This window comes from Amblyomma americanum, chromosome 3 (assembly GCF_052857255.1).
Source record: "Amblyomma americanum isolate KBUSLIRL-KWMA chromosome 3, ASM5285725v1, whole genome shotgun sequence".
NCBI classification, from domain to species: Eukaryota; Metazoa; Arthropoda; class Arachnida; order Ixodida; family Ixodidae; genus Amblyomma; species Amblyomma americanum.
In genome coordinates, this window is record NC_135499.1 from 127998396 (window position 1) to 128025490 (window position 27095).

At 47.7% G+C, this 27095-nt stretch overlaps 1 protein-coding gene across 1 annotated transcript in view; it reads right to left on the reverse strand.

Moving 5' to 3' along the window:
• IA-2 (tyrosine phosphatase IA-2) overlaps window positions 1–27095 on the reverse strand; it is a 528690-nt gene that overhangs the window by 17113 nt on the left and 484482 nt on the right. Inside the window, exons 18-21 of the mRNA XM_077657849.1 lie at window positions 19636–19709; window positions 18387–18464; window positions 16204–16323; window positions 9713–9879 (exon numbers count right to left, since the gene is read on the reverse strand). Coding sequence (XP_077513975.1) covers window positions 9713–9879; window positions 16204–16323; window positions 18387–18464; window positions 19636–19709 — 439 coding nt within the window. The remainder of the gene's footprint in view (window positions 1–9712; window positions 9880–16203; window positions 16324–18386; window positions 18465–19635; window positions 19710–27095) is intronic.

The following is a 27095-nucleotide window of genomic DNA, read 5'->3' on the forward strand; positions in this document are numbered from 1 at the left end:
ACGAAAAAACACTGAAGTCGCACGCACTTCAATGTCACATCGCCAGCTCGAGAGCAAGAGAAAAGACACTACGTTACATACACTGGGACATGTGGGCACGACAGCTCCTTTAACTATACAAGTTGGGAAACTATGCTTCTTAAGTGACTACTAATCCCAGCAGCCTCTTTTGGTACTTACGGATGGCAGCGTCATCTGGAACTGGCACACAAAAGCTGGCTCTTTATGTCGCCATTATCTTCTGAAAACCCATTCTTTTTAGTTTCTTCTACCTCTTAATTTATTTTTCTGAGTATCATACCAACGAATTTTTGTCAATAAACTTGTTTTACTTATTTTCTTGCCAGGTGGTCGAGCGTATATAAAAAAAATCTGGATGTCTGCAACCTGAACACAGCTTGCATTCATGACCACAGGCGTCGCTGCAATCCGTAAGTACCCGAATTTCGGCCAATCAATTCGTACTGCCGTTTGTTGATACATGGACACTGGGGAAGTTTCGCGAACGGTAAGAAAAGAAAGAGACAGAGCAACATTTAACTGTAAGACAGAAAAATCACAGCAAGGGTAGTACATGAGGTGGGAAAAATCTAAAAAAAAACACATACAAAGCAAAAGGCAGACAGACGAGGCGAAGAAAGAGCCCGAGGGCCGGTCACAGAGCAGAGCAGACAAGAGTGAAGACGGCGGGCGTTTTCGTCTGCCCACAGTGCACTTGGCAGGCGCCAGGAGCGGAGGCGGCGATGTTAGAGGAAGCAGAGTTGTGCTGTTGCGATGGCTCTCCTCCGCCGCAGCCATCACTTTTGTGACTATGCAATTCGCGGGTGCACAATTGCACCAATCACAAAAATGATGGACGCAGCGAAGGGAAAGAGGAGACATGAGAGGCCCCCGCAGCAGAAGAGAAGAGAGGCCCGAGAGGCGCAGAGGAAGAGAATGGCTGGCCGGGCGCCCAGGCGTAGTGAGAAGAAGAGGCACAGTGCGTGACAGGACAGGTAGACAGGCGAGACAGGCGCCAGAGGCAGACAGAGACATGCCTGTGCTGTCTTGTGAGCGCATGTAAGACATTGTGCGCGTAACCACTGGGGGAGGTAACGAACAAATGCGCCAGTCGCCGTGCTTTTGTTTTGGGAGACTCATCGTTAAGCTTGGAATGAGGTATAAAGGAGCCCAAGACACAAGCTAGAATCTGTGTTTATTTTAGATAGTAAACGCTTAACGTCCAGTTCACTGAACTCGCGCCTTCTTTTTGTCAATATTCTTCATTTATTTGTTCGAGCCGTGTATCACAAATCCCATTTCCCGTTTCGAGTGCTTTTGATATACCTGAACGCAAAAGGTGTTGTGTGGTTTGCTGCCGTGCAGTTCGGAGGTTTGCATGCACGAAGTGTCAGATGAAAACTGTGCAGATCATCGTACTTTAAGAATGATGGGAGCGGCTTGTGTGTCAATGCTGAGTAGAGGACACCATAATCATTGAAGAAACTGAAAATAAATTTTGCGACGTGGAATATTAGGCACACCGCATAACATGCAGAGCCTAACATCAACCCCCTCCCTCCCCCACCCCCTCCCCCTCGAAGGTGCACACACCGAAAACAGTGGTACGAGCGCCTCACGTCACTCCTGCCTAACTACTGTCTCTTGAGAGGTTTTTGAGTTGTCACTACTGCACATATTTAGAGAGCGAAGCAAACAAAGCACAAGCTTTCGTTTCTGGGAGTAACGAATGCGTTAAACCTGCACTTGTAACATGATAGCCACAGAATGCTCAAAACTTTGTGAGGTCGCAGGTTCAAAAGCTGGCCAAAGGGTGCAGAATTTTCAGGGGAATACGCAATAAACCCATTATATTTAGCGCTAAACGTACGAGTGTGACATCGAACACACATTCGCTCAACAAGCACAGATTGTGAAACTTGCCGTCTAATTTCAGCACACAAAAACAAGCACAAAAAGACATCCGTATTGAGTCACCAAAAATGCCTGCATTTGCAAACGTAGCACTATGGCATCCTGTCACAAATCCTCACGAAACGCATAGGGGAGCAGAAAGCGTCGAGAGAGCTTTATTAAGGCATCATTGCTTTGCGCTCTACGCTCTTTGTTGAGCGCAACGAGACAGCTGCCACCCAGTCAGGCAATAAGAGGCTTCGGGGAAGAGCTGAGAGGCGGAAAGGAGAAAAGGAAGGAAGCTTTGTTTTGCGTCCGCTACAAGCAGCGCGCTCGAAGAAACACAACGAACAGCAGACATTGCGTTTGCACGAATCAGAGCTCAGTCGTTTTGCAGCGCACACAATTCCCCGCCGACGGGGGTGTGGCGGCGGCGGCGGCTAACCCATCCTCCTTTCTTCCTCCTTTCCTGAAACCCTTTTCCCCGCTCATCGGAAGTACAGCTGTCTCTGAACGCCGCTCGCACAAGCCGACTCGAAAACTCACGGACGCAGCAGTCAGCGCATTCGCGCAGGCAGCAGCGGCAGAACTTGCGTGAAAATCCTCCTAATTAATTATACAGGCAAGGGATCTCTGCACAAGAGAATGCCAGGCTGGTCACTGTGCCTCGCTCGCGAAGCAGCGGCACCACCCAACACCCCATACCCCGCCTTCCCTCCTCCTTCCTTCACGCGCCCCGCATCCCACACCATCAGCCACGGCGGCGGTTCCGCTTTGTCGCTCGCTCACTGGGACCCCCCGCGCGTGGTTGCGACACTTGCTGCTCGCATCCACACACGCACGCAAGCGGTCGCATTTTCACCGGTGCGACACGACACGACGCGACGCGACGCAGCGCGCGCTCTCGTGCGTGCGTATCTAAAAGAAAGAAGTAACCAAGCAAGCGAGCCGGTAGGGTGAAAAAGAAGCAAGCGATCAGCGGCGCGCCAGCAGCACGGTCGACACTGCGTAAAGACTGCTAGCGGGGGGGGAGGGGAATAAAATTGAATCCGGAATTAAGCTCGAATCTTTTGCTGCGACAAATCCGCGCACTTAGGCCCTCTTGTTTGCGGAGCGCGCCTTGTCCTTTTTTTTTTTTGCGCTGCGGAGGCGGGCGTAGTAAGAACAAGAGCGGCGGGAACCGCGGGAACGCGTGTTCGCGTACGCGGAATCACGAGCGCCGGGGTTTTTGTGCAGCCTCGGGGACCGCGAGAAACGGCGGAAAAGATGGAGGGAGACGAAGAGATAGAAAGAAGGAAAAAGTGCTACGCACGGGGTTCAAGATAAACGCGGCGCGAGGACCGCTGCTACGCGCTGGAGCGCGTGTCTAGGGTAAAATAAATAAATAAAGAAGCTAAAAAAGGGCGCACAAGTAGTGACAGTAAAGAAAACCGGAGCTTTCGAAACATTCGTTAATCATTGTTCCTTTATGCCGGCTGTCTCGCTGGAATACACCGCAGACGTTTCCCGATGTTAATTTTCCTCTCTCTCTTTCCAACACCGTCTTCTTTCGTGCCCGCGAGTAGTGCGTAGGAAGGGAAGAGACAAAGGCGACGAAACGAATGCTAAAGAAAACCAAAATATGCGGTACGCTAAATGGGAAACGAGGGCGCCGCTTTGAAGAGGCTGAAAATTATTTGCTCTTAACCAAAATCCCTTCGCTTCCGTTCACGCTAGTTGCTGTAACTTTTCGGAACGCTGTAAGCGGAGAAACGCGTGAAAAGAAAACAAAAAAGAAAAGACAGCAACGAAATGGGGAGAAAGAAAGACGAATGAGAAAATTAAAGCAGTGGTGACGGTTGGAAACGGCATTTGTTAATATTTCTCTCGACAAGTGCAGCCGAGCAAGATAAAAAAATATAGAAAAACATCTCGTTCAACGGTTTTCGTCTGCCATCTCATTCTCATTGGAAGCGAAACAATCAGCGCGCGGACGGATTAAGAAAACGGAGAGCCAGAAGTAGAACCGATAAAATCAAAGCAAAAACGCCAATGCTAGATGGAAACGATGGACAAACTGGCCATGCCTGATGGACGAAAGAGTGATTCACTATTTCTTTCCGAAGTTCCGCAAGTCTTTGCGTGTAACACATTGCTGAGTAACGTCGAGAACATCAATATTGGACGCCTGACAGGCCTTGCTTATCCTAGCTCTCAGGAGCTGCCATAGTAAATGAAAAGGAAGAAAACCGCAACTTAAAAAAATTATAAAATTCTGGCCATGGAAGTGGTAAAAAAGCATTAAATAATTTTATTCTGAGACTTATGAATGCATGACTGTATGCAACGTTGTTCCATTAGTTTTCTCGCTCACCGCACTTTATGTGGATGTCGAAGCCTTTGAAAAACTTGTGAATGTAGAAAGAAGGTTGCTGTGTACCGTTCATTTAGAACAACTTGTTCTAGTGCATCATCCTCAACTTTTCATCCTATCATTAGGCACTTTTCCTTTGTTTTATTTCTGTATTTATCGTTTTTTTTTTCGTGAAAAATACACGTTTTCGTCACCTTGTTATTGGCTTCGCCTCAATATAAATTACTTAGCGGCAAAGCACGCTTTACAGGCTTGCTTTTCGTTCTGTTTCATTTTAAAGAAGGTCGTACCGAAACGTTTACCTCCTCTTTGCTTGTGGCCTATGACTGCCCAGGGTTAGGTTAGCAGTGAAGGGTAGAGTTTGAATGTTCCCGCTAATATTGAATGCATTTTACTGCTCTGCAGCAACGGACAGCACAGGGTAAGCGTGACAAACGTCGACCTGTGTTGATTTCTCTACCAGGAAAACTCGTACAAGTCCAGATATTCGCCTACGTAGCGTCAACGGGTATCAAAACATTTACATGCCCCCAATGAGCTGACGGACGCTGCATTCGATGAGAGACGTCAGTGACATGAAAGATAAGCCATACGAACATGCACATATCTAATACCACAGAATAAACAGCGTCCCGACCAGCTCATTCGCGTGAGTCGGTGTCCTTGGCCCAATAGAACACTGCATTTAGCTGAAGATTATGTTGGCTGCGATGGAATTAATTCCGGAGGAATTGTAATGTTGCTAAGCCTGTGCCTGGTTGCTCCGTAGAATGCGCGAATAGGAGCAGGCAGAGCACTGTGGGCAAGTTTTTGAAGACGTGTTTAGCCAACAGGTAGCTAAGCCCACCCATCGCCCTATATACCGAGCAAAAAAAAAAATCGGCTCGAGCACAGTAATTCGTGTTAAGTACATATCGAAAAGCGGAATTTTAAATTAGTTATAATGTAGCTTATACTGTTATTTTTATTGAAAGAAGCCAGGGTTTAATAACAACAAATATCTTAGTGCAAACAGGACGACATATTTTTCTTGACGAAGCGACTGGCTACAAAAATTACACTGACCAAGTGTTAACAGTCTCGACTACATCGGCTTTTCCCCTGTAACAAGGCTGAGCGAACTGCAAACCTCCTTTTGTCTTCCATATTCCCAAGGCGCTACTTTTTCGTATAAATAACTTTCCGCACTCAATGCAGACGCTGGAGTTCAACAAACAGTTCTTCGCATGACTCCGATAATTTGCATGCCGTGATTAATTATGTTCCGGTACCACTCGGTTCGCTTATCGCGGGGGATTGCACATGCTTTCGACATCGCCGCGCGCCCGCTAACATCTAGTTTCGCGAAATTTCAAACACGCAAAAAGTTAGACGGAAAGAAAGAGAGAGAGAGAGAGAGAGAGAGAGAGAGAGAGAGAGAGAGAGAGAGAGAGATTGGAGGCAGCAACTCCAGTATCTTGCTACGTTCACCGCTCGTTTTCTCCTCATACCTACAAAAGCGGGCGCCCCATAAAATGTACCTATAAGAAATATAGATGAGCGAAGAAGAAACGGCGAGGAGATTCATCTGTCGCCATGCCAACATTTCTCTCGGGCGCTTCCAAAATGAATGAGATATGTTAATCCCCGGGCATAGTTCAAAGATGGCTTAAGTGCCTCAAAAACAGCGGCGGGCGCGCCGGCGGCTCGCATGCACGAACTCGCGTATGAGAGAGAGTGGCGATGCAAAAGCGGCGCACTCATTACAAGCGCAGCAGACCTCATTAGCGTCGATTTAGAAACGAGGATTGCTCGCCGCCGCCGCCGCTCCTCCTGCTGCTGGCCTGTTGCGCGTTCTCGCCCCGCCAGCGGCCTCCTCCGACTGCCCTGCGCGGGGGGGGGGGGGGGGGGGGGTGCCTTTTGCCTCTCCTCTTAAATGGTTCCCGCCGCTTCGCTGAATCCTCCCCGCCTCCCGCTTTTTTCTCGTGGAGGCGCCGAGCAAAGTTTCGGCGGGGTGGGGCCCCCGCTAATGCGAGCGGAATTGGCCTTTCATTAATGACTGCACTCACGGACAGAAAACGGCGCGCAGTGTGCGCGGGTTCCGGAGCTTTAAGCTAGGCGAAAGGCCGCGCCGCTGGCGCTCGCGGGCTGGGTTGCGAGTGTTTTCACTTGGAACCTTTATTGCTACTTGCGCAGACATGCTGAAAGTATGCGCGCACGTGGCGTCCTCTCTGCGCCGGGGAAGAGGGATGGGGGAAGGATTTGTTTTCCGTCTTTCGGTAGCGACTGCCATGGACGTTGTGGGATGCGCGCCCTTTTGCCTCTTACATTATGTGTTTGTCAGCAAAGGAAGCTTACTCGTAAGGTGCAGTCGACGCGACGACGTGTCGGCCCCGCAAGGAGAAAAAGTGGGCTTGAGTGGCGAAAACGAAAATGGCGCTGTAGGGAATGTGGGGATCTCTCGCGTAAAAGCTGTATGACGCAAAGTCGACGGCGCAAGAAATTGGCGCGGGGCGTATAGCATCGGCCATTTAAATGATTCCTTCCCCGTCGCTAATGCTTCCACGTCCTCCGACTTAACTGCTCATAACAATGCGAAATCACCTTTGGAATGAATACGTAAACGTTTTAGTTAGTAAAAATGAGCAGTTAAATTTAGTTATATGATTAGCGAAAGGTGTCTCTGTATCTGCAGACCAGAAGAATTCCATAAGCGCCTCGGGCGCAAAGCACACAGGCGGAGGCTGTAATGGGAGGCGGCCGGGTGGTGAATAATGCAGTTGTACAACTAATAGAATAATACTGACTGAATAGAGCAAAAATGAGTACCTGGCAGATGTAGGACACAAATGAGATGGAACGGGCGTTGAAAAAAATTATTTCGAGTGCACTCCCAATTTTATCGAACACATTCGCAAGCGCAGTGATTATTTCTTGTTATGATAAACTGCTTCATTGATGTAAAGTGCAAGAGCTTGCTTTGGATTGGATAAAACGTTTTTATTGCCACTTTATAATCCTAACTTTACAGTACACATAACGCTGCCAGTCTATCAGCCTGAAGAGTTTGAACACATTTGATGTCGAACAGTATGGCGATTGCACATTCGCGACAAATTCGTAACGACACCACACAAATATGAGCACAGACCAATACAAATTAGCCAAGAAAACTTGGAAATAAATGAAGCACATTTCTCAAAGTTCATGTTGTAAACACCGTCGTGGTACGAGCATTTTTGTCTACATCACATATCGCATCTTACAATCACACGGATGACGACACTGTGAGAGTTTCTTCACTTCAAAAGCGCGCATTCTGTTGCAAAGAAAGAAACTTTGCTCCAGTGTTCGACGTATGCACCGCACTTTTCGGGTTTTAGGAGATGAACCACAGGGGGGATTCCAAAGTCTTGAAGTCAACCAGGAAGTGGTGGCGCAGACTACGGTGGCTAAGAGGCGAAGGCATTCTCATGCTTAATACGATGCCAGAGCTTCAAAGACAGCCCATGGTGTCCGCGTTTTTGTAAAGGTTACAATACAAATGCGCTCTTTGCCTTGAAATATAAGCGCACAGTGTTTGAATCACTGGTGGTCGAAATTAACTCGAAACTTTCCACTAAGGCTTTTCACGTGGTAAGAGGTGCAGTTTACGAATGTGAGAACACTGTTGTTACTGGTAGTATTGGCACCCGCATGGTGGTTAAGTGGCTTTGGTGTTCGGCTGCTGATTTCAAGGCCACGGGATCAAATCCCGTTCACGGCGGCCGTATTTCGACTCGATGGAGGCGTAATACACAGACACGTTTGTGTTTTGCGATGTGAGTGCATGTTGAAGAACCCCTGGGGGTGGAAATTAATCCACAGCCATTTCCTACGGTGTTCTTTATAGCCCAGTTTTAGAGCAACGAGGTTGAGCCCCACGTACTACATTACAAGGCAATATTGTTAACGTTAGGAACTTAGGAGTAAGTAGCATGCGCACAGTTCCAAGAAACTCGTCATGAACGCTAAAATCTTCGGTGGAGGCTTGCGAGAGATCGAGTTTCGATGTCGCAACGTTCGACTGTGCATCGGTAATGTGGATTTAATTGGAGTCAAGTTTTTCATTTTCTTAAGTTGAATAAATAAGCACACATGTTTCGCATAGTACTAATGTACACCATGAACACCATGAAATAAAATAACAAGGTTTTCAGAGTAATCAGGCCTGCTTGGCGGTTTAATTAAGAGGCTTAGGTGGCTGCCCTTTTTTACAGAGCGTGTCTTCTTTGCACTCGGTACATAAGCAATGGATGTTGTTATCAGAGTATCAAGACCATGACACTCGTATGGCGCGCCTTCATGCACCCGGCGGGTTCTGCGCGTTTGAAATGTTCAAACAAGGCGACCAGTTGGAACAGTCATTGTGGCTAAATTATTTCAGAAGCGCACCTCTACAGTCGTAAACTCAGGATCACAGACAACGAAGTTCTAGAGAGAACGACTGCAGTTCTGGTTCCCTCCTAGCATTTATATTTATTTTCGGTATACACCCAATATGTCTGAGGATGTATGAACGACCCTACAGAGACGTTAAATTTAAGAACGCTTACGTCCTTTATTAAAGAGCTCAAGCTTCAGCCCTCATAAATTTTTGTGGTGTAGTGCGCACACAGATGTTTTATACCGCGTCTGAACAAATTATTATCGAAGGTAACCTTGACTGCTGGGGAGCGCTCGGATAGACGCATCCATACCTCGATCTAGTCGAATAGTTCTTGCGCGCAGTATCGCAAGTATGACTACCATACTTACAATTTAAAGACAGCGATAGAATATAATGTATGGTCCAGTGCTCGAGCTGGGGAAATCGACAACGCGAGGGTAATGGAAGTATAGGAAGCGAGCGCTCTTCACTTACTTCAGTCTATAGCGGATGCCAGTGGACAAATGAACGCAGAAAGCACGCCACACACAACGGAATCGTTGCGAGGCTTCGTTAAGTGAGGCTTTCCCGCAACGTCTCAAATCCAGAAGTAATTACCTATCTTAGTTGAAGAAATGTTGCAGAGAACGCAACGGTCGCTTTCTACTGCGATAGATCCTGAAGCTGTGCCTAATACGGCGCAACGCACTGCTTGCTCGGAGAGTGAGCGCGAACGCTCGCGGGTAATATTAATGCGGTAGCATTAGAAGCCCCATCGGAAAGCAAAATGTGTAGTCGGAAGCTATATTCGCTGATTGGCTAGAGAGATGTGGCATCAGCAGACGGGAGCGTTCTTATTGGCTGAAGGAAAGTGACGTCAACAGACATGAGGGACTTCACTTCGGGTAAAGGCATTGTCACTGTGAATTTTTAACTACAAAAAACATGGTTCAGCTGTGAGGTGTAGCACGTGATGAGGGCTACGTGACGTGAGCGCGGTGCGTGAAGAAAGGAAATAACTTACGCTAGTGCACAGCATCGCCTGGACAGGTCTACTGCGGCGCACGCGCGACTCTCACCTTCTGAACTCGAGCAGGGCCTTGACGGAAGCCGGAATACCGTTGTCTGGCCACGACAGGAAGTGGAACTGAGTCACGGTCCGGGTCTCGCTAGTCTTGAGGTTCTTGAGGTAGAAGCTGCGCACCAGGTAATCGTCGCACCAGATGTGCTCGGACACCAGGTGCACCTGCGGGAAGGAACCGGAAATGGTCGACCTTGGCAGTGGCGGCTGCGATCTTCACGAAGTAGAGTTGTCACACTGAGCAGATTCTAATGAAATTCGTCTGCTGTACTAGCCCCCTCTTTGCGGGCCAAGAAGTGGGAGCGACACGCGTAGCACGACGCTGACGCCAGCTTCTGGCGTCGCTACGCCACCGCTTTCACACTGCCGCTGCTTCTGACAACCACTTACGCACGCCGCTCACACAGAGGTCTCCCAAAATTCGCAGCTACGCTCGAAAGTTTATCGGCTTCGGAGCAGCGCAGAAAACGCCGAGAGGTTGCAAAGAAGTGCTGCAAAATTGAGTAAATGCACGGCCTTTCGCCGTCCATGCAAACTTCTCGTCAGCAATAGCCGTTTCGGGGTTTCTCGTACGCTGGAGCACTCGATCTTAGTATTGTGTGCACTGATCTTATTTCACATTTCTGCTATTTCTGTCGCGCTAGCAGTGAGTTACACCCAGAATCATTTCTGGAACAGAGCCTTGACACCCACTAGCCGTGAGAGGAGGATGTAGATTTATAAGGTAATCATGCTGTTTTTAGGGCTGCCTAGACTTCAGGGGGCGCTCGGAGCGGTTAGACATCTCGGTGTGCCCTTGGCCAGTGACTCTCCAAGCCTATACACAGTTAACGCGGCTTTGCTGAGCCTCGTCAAGCATATTCTGCCAGGCGAACTTCGCACACAGCGCCTGAAACAGTTAAAAGGGCTCGGAAAAACATTTGTGTTGATCACAATTTGAAAACGCTTTTAAAATTTTGAATCGCTAGAGGCCACCTTGACACTGATATCGTCCCGTAAGCCCCTTTTCTAAACAGTTTCAAGAGTAAAAAACAAGCAAGACAGAGAAAAGACATTGAGTATTTGCACTTTCTCTCAACTCGGCTGCGGTTTCGATAGCGATTTCACATCCAGCATTGCGGTGTCGTGTCACCGTTTTTCTTCGTGTCTCAACTCTCTCCGCAGTGTTGAGGGGCAGCACCGGCACCATAGCAGGCCTACGCACGTTGACGCCACACGCTGACTTCTGTAGCCGCTGCGAAAAACGCATTACGCTTCTTTGTGGCAGGACGAAGGTTGCTGGACTATGATCACGACGAGAACTCTACTCAATTTTTTAAGTCGCCCCACTCAGGACGTGGTCCAGGCCGTCTTGATAGCCACGAGAACAAAATGTAGCTGAAGGACGGCTGCTGCAAAGAAGCCCCGGGTTTTCTTGCTTCGGAATGAATCAGACCATAGGAGGGATGACGACCAATTAAGAAAAAAGTTGCTAAAATAGAAACCCAAACGCAAGTTGATGCTGGAAAAAATGGACGTATCAGCCTGATGTACACGCGTGCGTCAAGCTGCCACTCGCTGGTTGTCAGTTTCCATAACTCCATAGATTTACCACTGGAATGCGGATAGTGCAAGTCCTAATGAATTTTTCCTTACCCCGCCAAGCTACAGTTCCGTAAAAGGGTAGTAGAAGCTTTAATCGGAAAAGGACAAGAATTTCACATAAGATCAAATTATCTACCGGAAATTGTCAGCGGCTTTGCGATTACTGCATAACAGATAAGGAAGGAAGGCTATAACTACGCCTGCCAGCCTTAAATTCCAGTTAGACGTTTCTTACACTCACTCTACTGTTCTATAGGACGCATTAATCATAATAAGTTATTTTTTTCTTTGCCCAAATGAGAAGCGGCCAGACAAGCTGTGGTGATTAAACTTCCTGCGCTTTCCGTCCGTTTGTAGTTTCGGTTCCTTCCTCAATTCTCCTGGGCCCTGCTTCCGTCCGTAGTAAATGACAGCGGTTTCTTTGGTTCAGTAAGTGAAACGTTTGCTCTACACAGCTGGCGGATGCTGAGGGATCATTGAAGCGTCACTCTGTGCATTTATAGTTCGTTTCTCTTGTCCGCCATGCTCTAGACATAAAGTGGAGGGTTTAACCAGTGAGCGTAGTCTGTTATGTTTTTTTTTTCCTCCGAATTCGCTGATGTGCTCTGCCCGTTTACGGAGCCTGACGAACATGCGGGTCTCGCAGTCTTGCTTTGCACATATTTTTAACACAGCGAAGTTTTCCCCTCGTTCCCACAGATGAAAAGAGGTACGAGAGAGTATTTCTTTCTTTTTTTTTGCCTCAGCGGGCGGAACCCATTTAAACGAGCGAAAGAAGAACGAAGGCGTCCCTAATCTGCAAAGGAAGAAAGAAGAGCACGGCAGCATATAAACTGAGGAAACGAAGACGCCCGCGTAACACGATGCAGAGGGAAACGCAGAACCCGAGAAATGAGGGCGAGAGACTGAAGGGAGAAGAAAGTGGCCGGAAGAGAAACATTGGGCGTCTCGAGTAACGAGATTTAAATTACTCGCCCGGCGGACGAGCACGGTTCTGTGGCGATGCAGCGAAGCGACGACGTCGGGGGTGGATGGAAAAGCGGGGAGAGAGAGAGAACTAAGAAAAAAAAGAGAGACATAAAACGATTTTCGCCAAGACGCGCACCAAGGAGGAATAAAAACAGAAGGAGAGAATTTGAAGACGAAAGTGCCCGAAAGAAAGAGGCGACGTGGTGGTGAAGATTGGGGTGAAATGGGGGAGGAGAGGTAGTAAAAGAAGTGCGCAGTCTGGCCCCCGGCGGTCGGAACCGTGGTGGGCCTCAGACGACGTGCGACGAAGTAGCATGGCAGAGCGTTTCTGGGTGAAGAGAAGGACAAATTAGAAGAGGAAAGAGGAGAAAGAAAAAGGGTGAAAAAAAAAACACGGGCGACGAAGCTAGGCTGGCCCCGTTGCACTCTCGGAACTCTAGTAGTAGCGAGCGGCCGCGGTTCGGCGACAGGGGCCTCGAATGAAATTTCGGACGTAGCGAGGGGAAATTTCTCTGCGGAGCTTGTGCTGGAGAGACGAGAACTTTGCGCTTAGAAGGCCGGTTCCTTCCGGGTCCACTTACAGCCTGGCGCCGAGGCACGTGCGATGTCTAAAATGTGCCATACACGTGTCGTCGTTGCGGTTAATATTCTTGTACGCATATCTTTAGCATTGACATCTTTTTCTAAACTTACTGGTCTCTAAAAGGTGACATGAAGAGGTGGACGGCTTGTTCACTGCGATAGCGACACTAGAACCGTAGTGGCGTAACCCTTGAAAAATCAGTACACAGAAGCACTATAGGGCTAAGAATACAACGTTCCTCTGAAATTTCGTCCAGTCCTACAGACGCCAGATTCACAACAGCCTTTTATGGCCATGTTTATTTAGGACTGGCAGGAAGCTTGGCTATCACCCTTTTGGTTTGGGTGACTGAATCTTGCATTCACGCCAGCCAAATCACTCTCACTCACGGGCAGATATGTGAACCCATCAGTTGATGGAAGTGTTCGTCGCGAGCGCTGAGTCTGCTGCGCGCGACCAAGTGTCGCAATCGCGGAGCTCGGGTTCTGTGATTAACAACAAGAGGATAAAATGTAAGAGGAACACGCTTCTTTACAAACTATCCCCTTCTTGCTTGCGAATAACACATCGCCATAGAAACCGAAGAAGATAAATTTAGAACGGAAACAGACCCACAGGAAAGCGCTCCTCCTTTTCAGTCGTCCCCGAAACTGGCGTCATTACCGCTGTATTCAGGACTCGGTGCAGCTTTTATAGCTCTGTACACAAAGTTAAAGTGCCTCGTCGTTTAAGCTGGAGCCTCCTTTTTTTTCCCTTTCATTGCTTCTCGCATGCGGACGTTCCCGCGGTTCTTTCGGAGCGTTGGTGGTCTTTTCGTGTGTTTGTAGGAATTTCCTCGCCTCCGTCCCCCTTCGCTCCCTTCCTTCTAATTTCTATCTCCGCGCCGTCGTCCGGCAGAGCGCGCCTCGCAGCGATGAACGAGGCAGCCTTTCACGCCGCGCCGCCAGCCGGGCGCGCGCCCAACCACTTTGAGTTCGTCTTAATTAAAGACGATGGCTCGCCCGACGCTGTACACGCCAAATTCTTGCGACAAAACTGCTGCCGCGAAACGAGCCTCCTCGCGCCGAAAGTGTGGAGGCTCCTCCTCCTCCTCCTCCTCTTTAGCTGAGGAGAAGAGAGTACGCGAGAATTGCACGTAAGGAACAGAAAAAAGAATAAAGGCATGGGAAGGGATGGAAGCTGTGCTGCTCTGGAAATGCTTAGAAAAAAAAATGGCAACCGAGAAAGCTGCCTAGAAGCAAAGCTCAGATGGAGTGTGCTGGCAGCTGAGGGTTAGCGGGAGAGAAAAAAAAAAAGCTGCGGAGAAAGAGTGGAAGAGAGAGAGAGAGGGGGGAAACGATGATGTTGAAATTCCTCTCGTCCCTGACAGCGACGGCGCCGTCGGACCGGCCACACTAATGAGAAATTGGAGCGTCCCACCCGGCAGCAGCTTCTCCTTCCCCTGACGCTAACCTTGTCACAATCTCCTCTTTCCCTTCCTCCTTTCTCTCACAGCTCACCACTAGCGAGGAAAAGGGGTACACGCACCGAAAAACCGCTCGAGCGCCGCAGAGCTCGGCTGCACGCGCTGCTGAGAGAGAGAGAGAGAGAGAGAGAAAAAAAAAGAGAGAGAGAGAGAGAGAGAGAGAGAGAGAGAGAGAGAGAGAGAGAGAGAGCAGGGAAGTGAGTCAGATTTGCCGACGTGTTCGTATGCGCGCGTACAAGTTCGTTTCTTTTTGCAAAGCGTCAGGCGCTGTCTTCTCTCAGTCGTCGCCGCCGACGTGTGTTTACTGTCCCGGCTCGGGCGCGCACAAGCCAGGCGGGCGCGACTGAATGGCTCAAATAAGGGCCGCGCGACGCGCTGGCATCGAGTCCTGCAAGCGACGATGTATTCAGAGTTCGTTGGAGGTGGCTTTGTAAACCCCCGCGCGCTTTTGACGCCGCTCCGACGGGGCACCGCCGCTCGCTAGACAAACCATTTGCTGCCTGGCGCGGCTCACCTGCGACTTCGTCGAAGTTTGAACCGCTCAAAGTTGCGCGCTCTGACGCGGGCGCAGTTGGGAAAAGTAGTAGCCGCAAAACAGCCAAACTCGCGACGAGCGGCGGCTGACGCTGCCCGCATTGACGGAGTTTGCCTCTTAGTTAGGCCCATTCAGGCGAATGCGTGTTCCGCGCTGCCCCGGATAGCGAAAACTTCGAAGGGAGCTAGCGATGCGAACGCTGCTTTGTTTGGACGGCAGTGAATTGCCCGCCATAAGCCGAAAACAAGCAAACGGGCAAGCCACACGCCCGTCTGCGTGTCGTATTCTTGTCGGGAAAAACAAGGCTCTTTGAGCGACGTGCACAATAAGGTAGGATGATGACGCTAACTTTAGTTTCGCGCTTTGTTGGGGCGAGATTGTGAAGCGAAACTGCGGGAGCAGGAACGTATAGTAACTAACCCAACGGCACACTAAACTCACAGGCTGATAAGTGACGTCAAAATGCGATTAGGCAAACCGTATCAAAGCATGTCGGGGATCTAATAATTTATGCAAAGGTACTGGATAGAGCTTGGCGGAAAGAGTGAAGAGCATGAGCACTCGCAAGAACCCCTTCGCTTTCCAGCAAGATCCGCCTGATAAATGCATGCAGTTGTAACGTGAAAACGTAGTGAACGAATTAAGAAGGCCTTTAAAATGTTTGCATTAGAGACACAAAGCAGCTACTTGACACCTTAGATAGTTGTACTCGGATAGAAAATATAGAAAACATTCCTGACACCGACAGTAGCACATTTACTGACTTAATATTGACATAAGCAGCAGTATCGATGAGTTAAGCAGAGCCTAAAGCCATACGTGAGACTTTAAGTGACGTGGGCCTAGGAGCACGGTGCGTGCAAATGCGGTCATGCCAGGCAAGCACAGTAACGGTGCCAAGAGGAGGCGAGGGGTGCTTCCTGAATTCAGTTGCAGGCAAGGTGATTTTATTCGCAAACAAGGGCCTTAAACGTCTAAGTCCGTTCACTCAGTTGTGGATATTGCCGATGAGGACCAATGCTACGATGGTAGCGGGCAAAATTTTACACCATGCCTCAACCTCCCCCCCCTCCCCCCCCCCCCCGGCCCTCCTTTGCGCCCCCCCCCCCCCCCCACTAAAAATTTCTTACACCGTTCCAGAATGAGCATCAGTGGAGTCACAGGTATTGCCGGCATGGCTGAAAGGTAGTGTGAGGTACATTCATTTTAGATTATCAGAAAATAATGTCTCATTGCGAATGCTACAGCTATTGTCGCAGGGATAACAAAACTGTTCATTTCTTCGTGCGTTGAATCTCGCAATACCGCGTTTCGCGCAAGCGCACAGCAAAGCGATCTATCATGCGGTGTTACCTCATAGGTGTGGTAGACTTCGCTTCCTTCCTCGGGCCAATAGCGATGGCACATGGCGACACCGTTCTCCATCAGGCGACTCAGCATCACGATCACCACGCTGCCTTGCTCCCAGATCATCTGCGCCAAATGTTTCGAGCAAATAAAACAATATAAAGACGGTGCAGAGAGGGGAAGTCAGTCACCAGAGGAAGTCAGAGGGGAAGTCTGACACCAAGGCTTGTTAACTTTGATAACTGCACTTGAGAGGCAGCTAGTTCGACATGGTCTGGAACATGAAACGGAAGGAGGTCCGCGTTTCTTATGTCAAGGTGCACCCTGCGTTCCGACAACATGTGGAATTAAAATAGTTAGCGAGGACTGCACAGTACGTAAAACGCAAGAGGATTTATCATTTCGGCGAGCACCGAATGTGATGAAACGAAGCGTTTTTCATAATTAATTTGTTTGAGTGTTTTTTCCCCTGCAATAGTGTCGGGGTTACTGAATCATCCTGCTTGAAAGCAGGCATAAATTGGTGTGGGCTGAATAAAGAAACAAAAATAAAATTGCCCAGCCCGTACCGCATTGAGCATAACGGACTTGAAAGCAGACTGGATGAGTCATAAAACAGTGCTAATAAAACCTAAGCATTGTTTCTTAGATATTCATGCTTTCAGCTCAAGATAGGCATTACAGTGTCCAGGCAATCTTAACCACGAGAATTATTGTTTTAGATGCACATTCTTTAGTTTCAGGAATGACTAGCGAGAGCAATATTGTAATTCTGCATTGGAGAACGAACAGCTATTTTACGTCCCCTCCGAAACCATACAAGAAACAATACCAGCGCTTATAAAATGCTGAACGGCTCAAGACTCTTACTGTGCGTTGGCCCCATTCAACAAGATATCTTAGATGCGAGCTTGCCAAAGTTTTGTTTCTGTGTTACCTTATCCACTTGCGCAAGCGTTTCGAGAAGCCAGTAATGCTGATTTAAGTCGGTAAAGCATCTTAGTTATCGTATAATGAATAAAATAACACCCACCACTTATTTAGGCTCTCTTCTTCACTCGGTTGAAGCAATGCTTGCGCGTAGGCGCACGAGCAGAAATTTATAATTTATTTTTGCCGGTAAGCAAAAAAAAAATTAGAACGGCCAAGTTAGTTACAATACTACCAGATGCATGCCACAAAATGCGAAACAAATTAGCATTTTCAGCCACAGGCACCACATGCTACGATTTCTTCACTTTTAACCTCTATGCTAAACAACGCGAGACCTGCGCCTTGTGTCTGAAACAAAGTTGCCTTGACGGCAGTGGCAGCTAAAATGCGCGAGCAAACGACGCGAACCCTACTGGCTTGCTTTCGAACATCTCCGCAAGCACTTATTCCTAAGCAAGGCACCACAGTTAAAAAAAAAAAAAACGTAAGCACACAGGCATCAAATTTCGTGCTTCGTCACGCTCTAATACGTTATCCAAACAAAGCAAAGATTCGCCAACCCTGGGTCAAAACCATGATACATCGGTTTTTGCAGTTGTGCACAAGTATAACTAAGCGGCTAACGAAACGAGCTTTTGGGCAAGTTGTTCGCTTTTTTGGGACATACCTGCTGCGCGAAAACCACAAACACGTAAAGAAGAAACACCTACAGGCAGCAGCGATTGTTTGTGTTTGGTTTATTTTGGTTTATGGGCGTTTAACGTCCCAAAGCGACTCAGGCTATGAGGGACGCCGTAGTGAAGGGCTCCGGAAATTTCGACCACCTGGGGTTCTTTGACGTGCGCTGACATCGCACAGTACACGGGCTTCTAGAATTTCACCTCCATCGAAATTCAACCGCCGCGGCCGGGATTGAACCCGCGTCTTTCGGGCCAGCAGCCGAGCGCCATAACCACTCAGCCACCGCGGCGGCAGATTGTTTGTGTCTATGGGTGTTTATTTCTTAAGTGTTTGCGGTTTTCGCGATGCAACCATGTCCCACCGCACAGCTACCATTCATATGCTTTAGTACGTAGGAAGACAGAACTTCACGCTTCGTTATCTTAAAATCCGGTCGTGTTTTAGACGACACAGACATCATGAAGTGACAGCTGGTATATGTGGGCGCTTGTGTTAATTTTAGCTCCTTTAAGTGTAGCAGTTTACTCAACTAACACCATAAAAGATGAAAGAAAAAAGAAAGACGAATTCCGCACCTGCCAGAAATCAGCCGCGGTGTGAGGAAGGGGTCCTTGGCTGGCGATATATGCAGGGTTCCGTGGGTCATGATCCGTCTACAGAGGGAGACAGAGATTTACAAGACACATTAGCCGTGGGTCTCGGAATCGGATTCCCATTTGGGTGCTTCTTTTGTGAAGTGAAAATTGAAAATTGGTTTTCGGGAAAGGAAATGGCGCAGCATCGGTCTCACATATCGGTGGACACCTGAACCACGCCGGTTTTGTTTTCTGTTAAGTGCTGGTTTTGATTTTGCTATTGCTCACCCAAGAACGTTTTGTTCCACGTACTCAAACAATCAAATTTAGAACCTACGCCACCGATGATAAGATTGACTGCTTTTCTAACTCGAGGATTGTTTTGTGTCAGAATCGCCACTCGGTGTAACAACAAAACAGTGGAGGAGCTATTGAATTCGAATAGCAAAAATTGTTATAGGCTTCCCAAAACAGCTGTTTGGGCTTCTTTCTAACTTCCCCACGGTGCTTAACAAGGGGCCTGAGTTAAAAAACAAAATGACCGCAAAAATCACCGTAAAATCAAATATCGCATAATATAATCAGTTCTGAGCTGCTCGAGCGATCGAACGACTCGATCGACAATGTAGACGCTAATCAATGGCAGCCATTCCTTACCGTATGAAGTCATCTCTGCACACGAGGGAGAAAAAAACGATATTATGACAGAATGCAGCCGAACTACATCGTCGCATCAACAACTTACTTATCATGCTGGGCGCATACATCATTTTATATTTGAAATTTACGAGCTCTAGATTACACAACCCTTCGTAAAATTCTTAAGCGTACTATTTAAAAACTCAAATGGCTATTACCAATCCCAGCTACAAGTAAATAATTGCATTCAGGCGTCTATCAGTAATAGCTGAAAAGTTAACTATTACAATTTAGTTAATCACATTACTAGTTAGCATGATTCGCCTGTTTTTCTGTCGTTCGCCGACACTTGTATTACTGTGACACAAGAAGATTCTGTTTACCTCGAAAACCCTATTCTTAAGGATGATCGGTGAGGCACCAGGTATATATACATATCGCAGAGGCACCTGGTATATATTTACATTGGACTCCTAATTTTTAGTGCCTTCAGAACGTAGTTGCCCAACATTCTTACTGCCCAATATCATTTTATTTTTACCCAATATATTCATTTTCCTTTTAGGTAATCTGTAAAGATACTGCTGTTTTTACGGTTTGACCTACTTACGATTGTGCTTGCGTTGATGTAATCAGAGCCGTTCGCGTTGGACACATCATTTAGGATCACCCGGGAATGGTCGTCTGGAAATAGAAAGAGAGAAAGAGGCATTTCAGAGATCCGACTTCTAAACCATGAGCAGCGGATCATAGCAAGAAGCGTTACTTTCTTGCTATGATATTGCGGATTCTCTCAAAGACAGCTGGATTCAATGCACTGTCAATAGCGGAACACGGTTACGTTGTCAAAGGGATGCGATACATTACTAGAGAGATACAGCATAGCCTTGCCTAATGAATGAGCCACAAGTTTAGCCAAGCGAGGGGGAATGCAAAAGTTTGGAAAAGGTTTTCCATCTGTGAAGATCAAATTAGTCGTTCCCAACAACTTCTTTAAGCAGCGCACCTTCATAGAAAAGATATTCGCGGTACTTTTGAAAGACGACACACAGAGCATAATATTTGTTCATCATCATCATCATCATCATCATCATCATCATCAGCCCTACTACACCCACTGCAGGGCAAAGGCCTCTCCCATGTCTCTCCAATTAACCCTATCCTTTGCCAGCTGCATCCACCCTTTGCCTGCAAACTTCTTAATCTCATCCGCCCATCTAACCTTCTGCCGTCCCCTGCTACGCTTACTTTCTCTTGGAACCCACTCCGTTACCCTTAAAGACCAGCGGTTATCTTGCCTTCGCATTACATGCCCTGGCCAAGCCCATTTCTTTCTCTTGATTTCGACTAGGATGTCATTAACCCGTGTTTGTTCCCTCACCCACTCTGCCCGCTTCCGATCTCTTAACGTTACACCTATCATTTTTCTTTCCATGGCTCGCTGCGTTGTCCTTAACTTAAGCTGAACTCTTTTCGTTAGCCTCCACGTTTCTGCCCCGTAGGTGAGTACCGGTAAGATTATGCTGTTGTACACTTTCCTCTTGAGGGAAATTGGTAAACTGCCACTCATGATCTGCGAGAATTTGCCATATGCGCTCCACCCCATTCTTATCCTTCTAGTTATCTCCCTCTCATGATCCGGATCAGCTGTCACTACCTGCCCTAAGTAGACGTATTCCGGAACAATTTCTAGGCTCTCGCTGCCAATTGTGAACTGTTGTTCCCTTGCTAGGTTGTTGAACATTACCTTGGTTTTCTGCATGTTAATTTTTAGACCCATCGATCTGCTCTGCCTGTCTAACTCGTTGATCATGATTTGCAGTTCACCTCCTGAGTGACTCAGCAAGGCAATGTCATCAGCAAATCTCAGATTATTTAGGTATTCTCCATTTATTCTTATTCCCAACTGTTCCCAATTCAGGCCTCGAAATACCTCCTGCAAACATGCGGTGAACAGCATTGGCGAGATCGTGTCTCCTTGCCTGACGCCCTTCCTTATTGGAATTTTATTGCTGACTTTATGGAGGACTATAGTAGCTGTGCAGTTGCTATATATATCTTCCAGTATTTTGACATAAGGCTCTTCTACCCCCTGATTACGCAATGCCTGTATGACTGCTGAGGTTTCCACTGAGTCGAATGCTTTCTCGTAATCAATGAAAGCTATATATAGAGGTTGGTTATATTCTGCGCATTTCTCTATCACCTGATTGATGGTGTGAATATGATCTATTGTAGAATATCCTTTACGAAAGCCTGCCTGATCATTTGGTTGATTAAAGTCTAACGTTGCCCTGACTCTATTAGCGATTACCTTAGTAAATACTTTGTAGGCAACGGATAGTAAGCTGATCGGCCTGTAATTTTTCAAGTCCTTGGCGTCTCCCTTCTTATGAATTAAGATAATGTTTGCATTCTTCCAAGCTTCTGGTACAGTCGAGGTCATAAGGCATTGCGTATACAGGGTGGCTAGTTTTTCTAGCACGATGTCCCCTCCATCCTTCAACAGATCTGCTGTTACCTGATCCTCCCCAGCTGCTTTTCCCCTTTTCATTGCTTCTAAGGCTTTCTTTACTTCATCTTTCGTTACTGGCGGGATGACGCATTGCTGTGAACTGCTGTCTTTCTCATTAGCGCTCTGATTACATTGGCTACTGTACAGGTCTGTGTAGAACTCTTCGGCTACGTTAACTATCTTATCCATATTGCTAATGACATTGCCCTGCTTGTCTCTTAATGCATACATCTGGTTTTTACCTAAGCCTAGTTTCCTCTTCACTGTTTTTAGGCTACCTCCGTTCTTTATAGCATGCTCGATTCTCTCCATATTAAACTTCCTTATGTCGGCTACCTTGCGCTTATTTATTAACTTTGATAGCTCCGTTAGTTCTATTCTATCGGTAGTGTTAGATGCCTTCATGTTTTGGCGCTTCTTAATCAGATCTTTCGTCACCTGAGATAGCTTCCCGGTATCTTTTCGAACTGTCCTACCGCCTACTTCTACTGCGCACTCCTTAATTATTGATGTCAGGTTATCGTGCATTGAATGAACATCAAGATCATCTTCCTCAGTTAAAGCCGAGTATCTGTTTTGCAGCGCTATCCTAAACTCCTGTGCTTTCCCTCTTACGGCTAACTCGTTAAAGGTCTTCTTCTTCGCTAGCTTCTTCCGTTCCCTCTTCAAGTCTAGGCTAATTCTGGACCTTACCATTCTATGGTCGCTGCAACGCACCCTTCCGAGGACGGCCACATCCTGAATGATGCCAGGTTTAGCGCATAGTATGAAGTCTATTTCATTTTTAATCTCACCATTGGGGCTTTTCCAGGTCCACTTCCTGTTTTCTCGTTTGCGGAAGAAGGTATTCATGATCCGTAAATTATTTCTATCCGCGAATTCGACCAATAACTCTCCCCTGCTATTTCTAGAGCCTATCCCATAGTCACCTACCGCGTGGTCGTCAGCCTGCTTCTTGCCCACCTTCGCATTGAAGTCGCCCATCAGTACAGTGTACTGCGATTTTACTCTATTCATTGCTGATTCTACGTCCTCATAGAAGCTTTCGACGGTCTGGTCATCATGGCTGGATGTGGGTGCGTAGGCCTGCACCACTTTCAGCTTGTACCTCCTATTCAGCCTAATTACTATAGCTGCTACCCTCTCGTTAATACTGTAGAACTCCTCTACGTTGCCAGCTATATCCTTATTAATGAGGAAACCCACACCTAGTTCTCGTCTACCCTCTAACCCGCGATAGCACAGTATGTGTCCGTCCTTTAGTACTGTATACGCCTCACCTGTCCTCCTAACTACGCTAAGCCCTATCACATCCCATTTAATTCCAGCTAGTTCCTCGAACAGCACTGCTAGGCTAGCCTCACTAGCTAAAGTTCTAGCGTTATGCGTTGCCAGGTTCAGATTCTAATGGCGGCCTGTCCGAAGCAGCGATGGCGTAGAGGTAGAACATCCGCCTCGCGTGCAAGAGGACCGGGGTTCAAATCCTGGTGCCGCGCAATTCTCCACCGGGTTAAAAAAAAAAAAATCCGCGTGTCGATGGAATTGCATAACCAGGCCTGGAGTGCGGCCTTATCTCGGTGACCAGAACCGACAACGCACTCTCTCACCGGAGCAGGATTTGGCCACCCTGGTGCAGTACTTGGCCACAACCTTCTATGATCAAACCAATTAACCCTCGGCCCTCAGTCCCCAGCGGCTGCAGAGCAACTGACCACGGCGGCGGTCAGACCTGTGACGCAGCGGAGGGTGCTAAGAATCTCTGGCTCCGGACAGGCCGCCATTGGAATATTTGTTCACGAAGTAGTAAAGCAGAATCAGTGCAATTAACTCAGTGAATATTAACAGTGAATATTAACAGAATCAGTGCAAGCGCTTAGAAGAACACAAAGTGTACACTTTGCATCCGCCCTCACAGAGGGAAGTACACGAAACGTACTGATGGCTGCAGACGCGAGATCTATCAGTAAAAAACAAAAACAAAAACATAGACAAGAAAACCGACAGAACGAAGGGCTCGGAGAAAAAGTGAGAAACAATGTCCAACGATGAATATTCCTCATCATCGCCGAGGAAGCGGCGCGAAGTCGAGCTACAGGAAATCTTGGCACAACCTGGAGGCGTCGTTAGAGAGGCGCTGTTTGTTTCTTTCCTCACTCAGATTTCATTTTCCAGAATCCATGCTCAACTATAGAAAGAAGCGGAAATTGAGGAGCCGAAACCGTCTTTTACACGTGCCAAACTCTCGTCCGGTTCTCATCTAAACTCGAAGTGTGTGTGTCTGCTCGTCGGTCGGTTCTGTTGCAGCAAAGCTGTCGGGCGAAACACGTAGAAGAGGACGGGCAGGGTGTAGACTCAAATAAAATAAAAGACGGATAAGTGCAGGATGAAGACGAAGAGGAAGCACCCGGAGTAAAGGAGGCCGGGGACGGGTCCCCAGAGCGGTGCTGCTGCAGCAAAAGAATCGATCGCGCTGACCCGTCGCCCGGTCCCGCCGTTGCCCCGGACGCAGAGTCGGGGACAAAGCCGCGCGTAACGACGTCTAATCCCGTCCCCTTCCCGGCGCCCCATCTCTGTCTCTGTGCGCTGCCGGTGGACGCCCGAACGCCGTCGTCCAGGCACAGCGGACAGGCTTCCCGCTGCACCGTCGAGCCTGCCTGGGCGCCAGCGCGTATGTACTGCGCCCGAGGATCAGCGCAGTTCCGTGCAGTGCTAGCGAGGCTGTAGCCAATAACGAATGCCACGCTGGTGCGAGGTACCAGATTCTATTTCGCTTCTTTCGAGCCTCGTGCGTTTCAGCCTGCACCAGGCAAAACGCCCAGAAGGACGGGAATAAGAGGCTGGTGTTTACCTGAGGGTTCAAGCGACCGAGATCACTCTTCCTCTAACCTTCCACTTCCTTTTTTTCACTTTCTCAAACAAAAAGAAAGCCTTTCTGCGGCAAGCTCGTTTGGACGGCTATGATCGAAGCGGGAAAGCTGCATTGCGACGGCACGCTTCCAGCCGCACGTCTTCACGCTAGGGATGTAGCACCGTCCGCCGAGCTGCACGGTATTGCGGAAGAGAGCAGTTCATGCGACTGGCCTGTGTGCGGCTCATTCTATCCGTCTTCCTGGCGGCGGTGGTGTCGCGCGCCTCTGTCGCTGTCTAAGGGATGAGAGGCCGCAGTTCTGCCGGTCATTCTATGTGGCCGAAGAGAGCAACAGGTAGGTCTCCCATGCCGAGGTATCGAAGAGGAGCCGGGGAATCGCTCAAGCCACTGCCGCCTTTTTTGCTTTGTCTTTATGGCACAAGATTGCGTGCAAAAAAATTTGGGATGAAGAAAGTTCACACAACGCTGTAAGCTTCATAAGCTTCAGAAAGGTGGTATGAAAACATGAAAACATTGTTTCCTCTTTTCTTACGCCTGTTTTGTAATCAGTCTAGCCCTTTGATTTTCACAATATTTCGTGCTTATATCGCGTTGTGGTCAAAACAATTCTGAATATACAACAACTTGTGAAAATTGAAAAAAAATATTCCTTCGGACCGACAAAAGTAATTACGAATGCCCCCTTCGGGCTGAAGGATTATGAAGAATGCCCCCTACCGACCGCGTTTCGGCGGCCGCGTTTCGCTGGAGGCGAAACGCTAAGGCGCCCGTGTGCTGTACGATGTCAGTGCACGTTAAAGATCCCAGGTGGTCGAAATTACTCCGGAGCCCTCCACTACGGTATCTCTTTCTTCCTTTTTTTCCCTCTGCATTCCTTTATCCCCTCCCTTACGGCGTGGTTCAGGGTCCGCCGATATGTGAGACAGATATTGTGCCATTTCCTTTCCCCCAACATCCAATTCTTCAGTTTTCAATGCCCTCTTTAAATGATATATTTGTAATTGAAACCTTTCCATCAGCCTAAATGGCGATGCTGTTCTTGGAGCAGCAGTAAAATCTTGTTTATTAAATGATACAAAATTGCACTTGCGAGAATTTCTAAGCTGTCTAGTCCTGCCCCAGCAGTGCTTGTGCAGACCAAGTCAGAAGCGTGATGTCATCGTCACAAGAGACATGTTTGTTTTGGTTTTCTATGTACCGCTAACACGGTGTAAGAATATTCTTACAGCGTGACCGCTAACTGATTCAAACCTGGCGTACCTGCTAAAATAAATGAAGGTGAATATACTATTTTTCAGCCTGATGATGGGCGCTGTTTTCAAAAATAAAGGGTGTCAAGGTAGTGTAATGGTTAAAATTGTAAAAAGAGCATGGAAATTAAAAGTAAGCGTCTTTGACGAGCTTAAAAAAATGCATGTCGTGCAGAAAGTGCATTTTACTCTACATGTTACGAAACTATCAACGTTCTAAAACGTTAATGAAAGAATAACCGATCGCTTAATAGTAACTGTGGGGGAATTGTACAGCACTTGAGGACGCCTACCATTTTCACTTCCTCATCCCTTGGCAGAGTGAGAAGTGTGGGAATTGTTTTTTGTTTTTTTTTCTAGAGGATTTTAGGTGATCCGCCCGCGGAATCCTTTCGTGACTTAATGTGCAAGTGCATTCTTGTATTAAAAAAATAAATAAAAAAAACGGGAGAGCAAAACCGATTTATGTCAACAGCATATTGCTAGTGGCCTGGCCTTTCCACGTATACTGTTGAGTATGGTTAGCCTGTGCCAACTATCCCTATCTCCTGCTCTCTTATTGGCTAATATTTCAGTATGTTTAAACACCGTGGCGACGACAGTTCGAAACTGGAAAGTAGGCCTGATGACTGTAAAAGGATGACCGTCCGTGTCCTTGTTCTCGTCACGCGAACCAGCTAACGTCCTTTTAGCAAATGCGATTTGGTCCTTTGTGTCTTCATGATCGTAGTCCCTCAGGAAATGCAGGTACCCGGCGTACGACAGCCTTGACCTCTCGGCCCGTTAATTGCAAAGAGCTTTGCATAATTACGGGCGGAATTGATTTATCCCTAAGTGACGCTCCATCGCGTACTCCTATCTGTCGCGGCAAGGCACCGCATATACAGTAAAGTCGCACCTAGAGTCTCGAGACCTCGCGTGAGAAAGCCATGCTAACTTTCTATCGACACAAATGAAGAACTATACCTGTTAAGGTACGCGTAAAAGGTGCCATGAGGACACACGGTATTAGAGAAAGGGAGAAATATAAGAACAATCAAAGGTGCACCGGTTGTGAATGGCACCACGTTCCAGTCATGACGGCTGCGACAGCAATGAACCAGGGAATGTTTGAGCTTGCTTACCCTGTCAAACGGCGTTGAAACACTAATAATATTGCTAGTACTGGCCGAGGCAATATGAAGGAGGCTCTGTTTTAGAATGAAAGCAATAATGACACCACCAATGCGAATCATGAGCCCGATGCTGCATCAGCTATGAACCTTTAATGGCGAAAACACCACATCCATAAAGTTAGTAAAAGTGTGTATCGCCAGCCGTCACTGATCGTGCAACTGAAGTGTTCCATAGAAAATTCGTAGATCTATACGAAACTCTTTCTCTGTGTAACGTTTGATTCGCAGTGAAAGCGGGTGGTTCAAAAAAAAAATTAACAC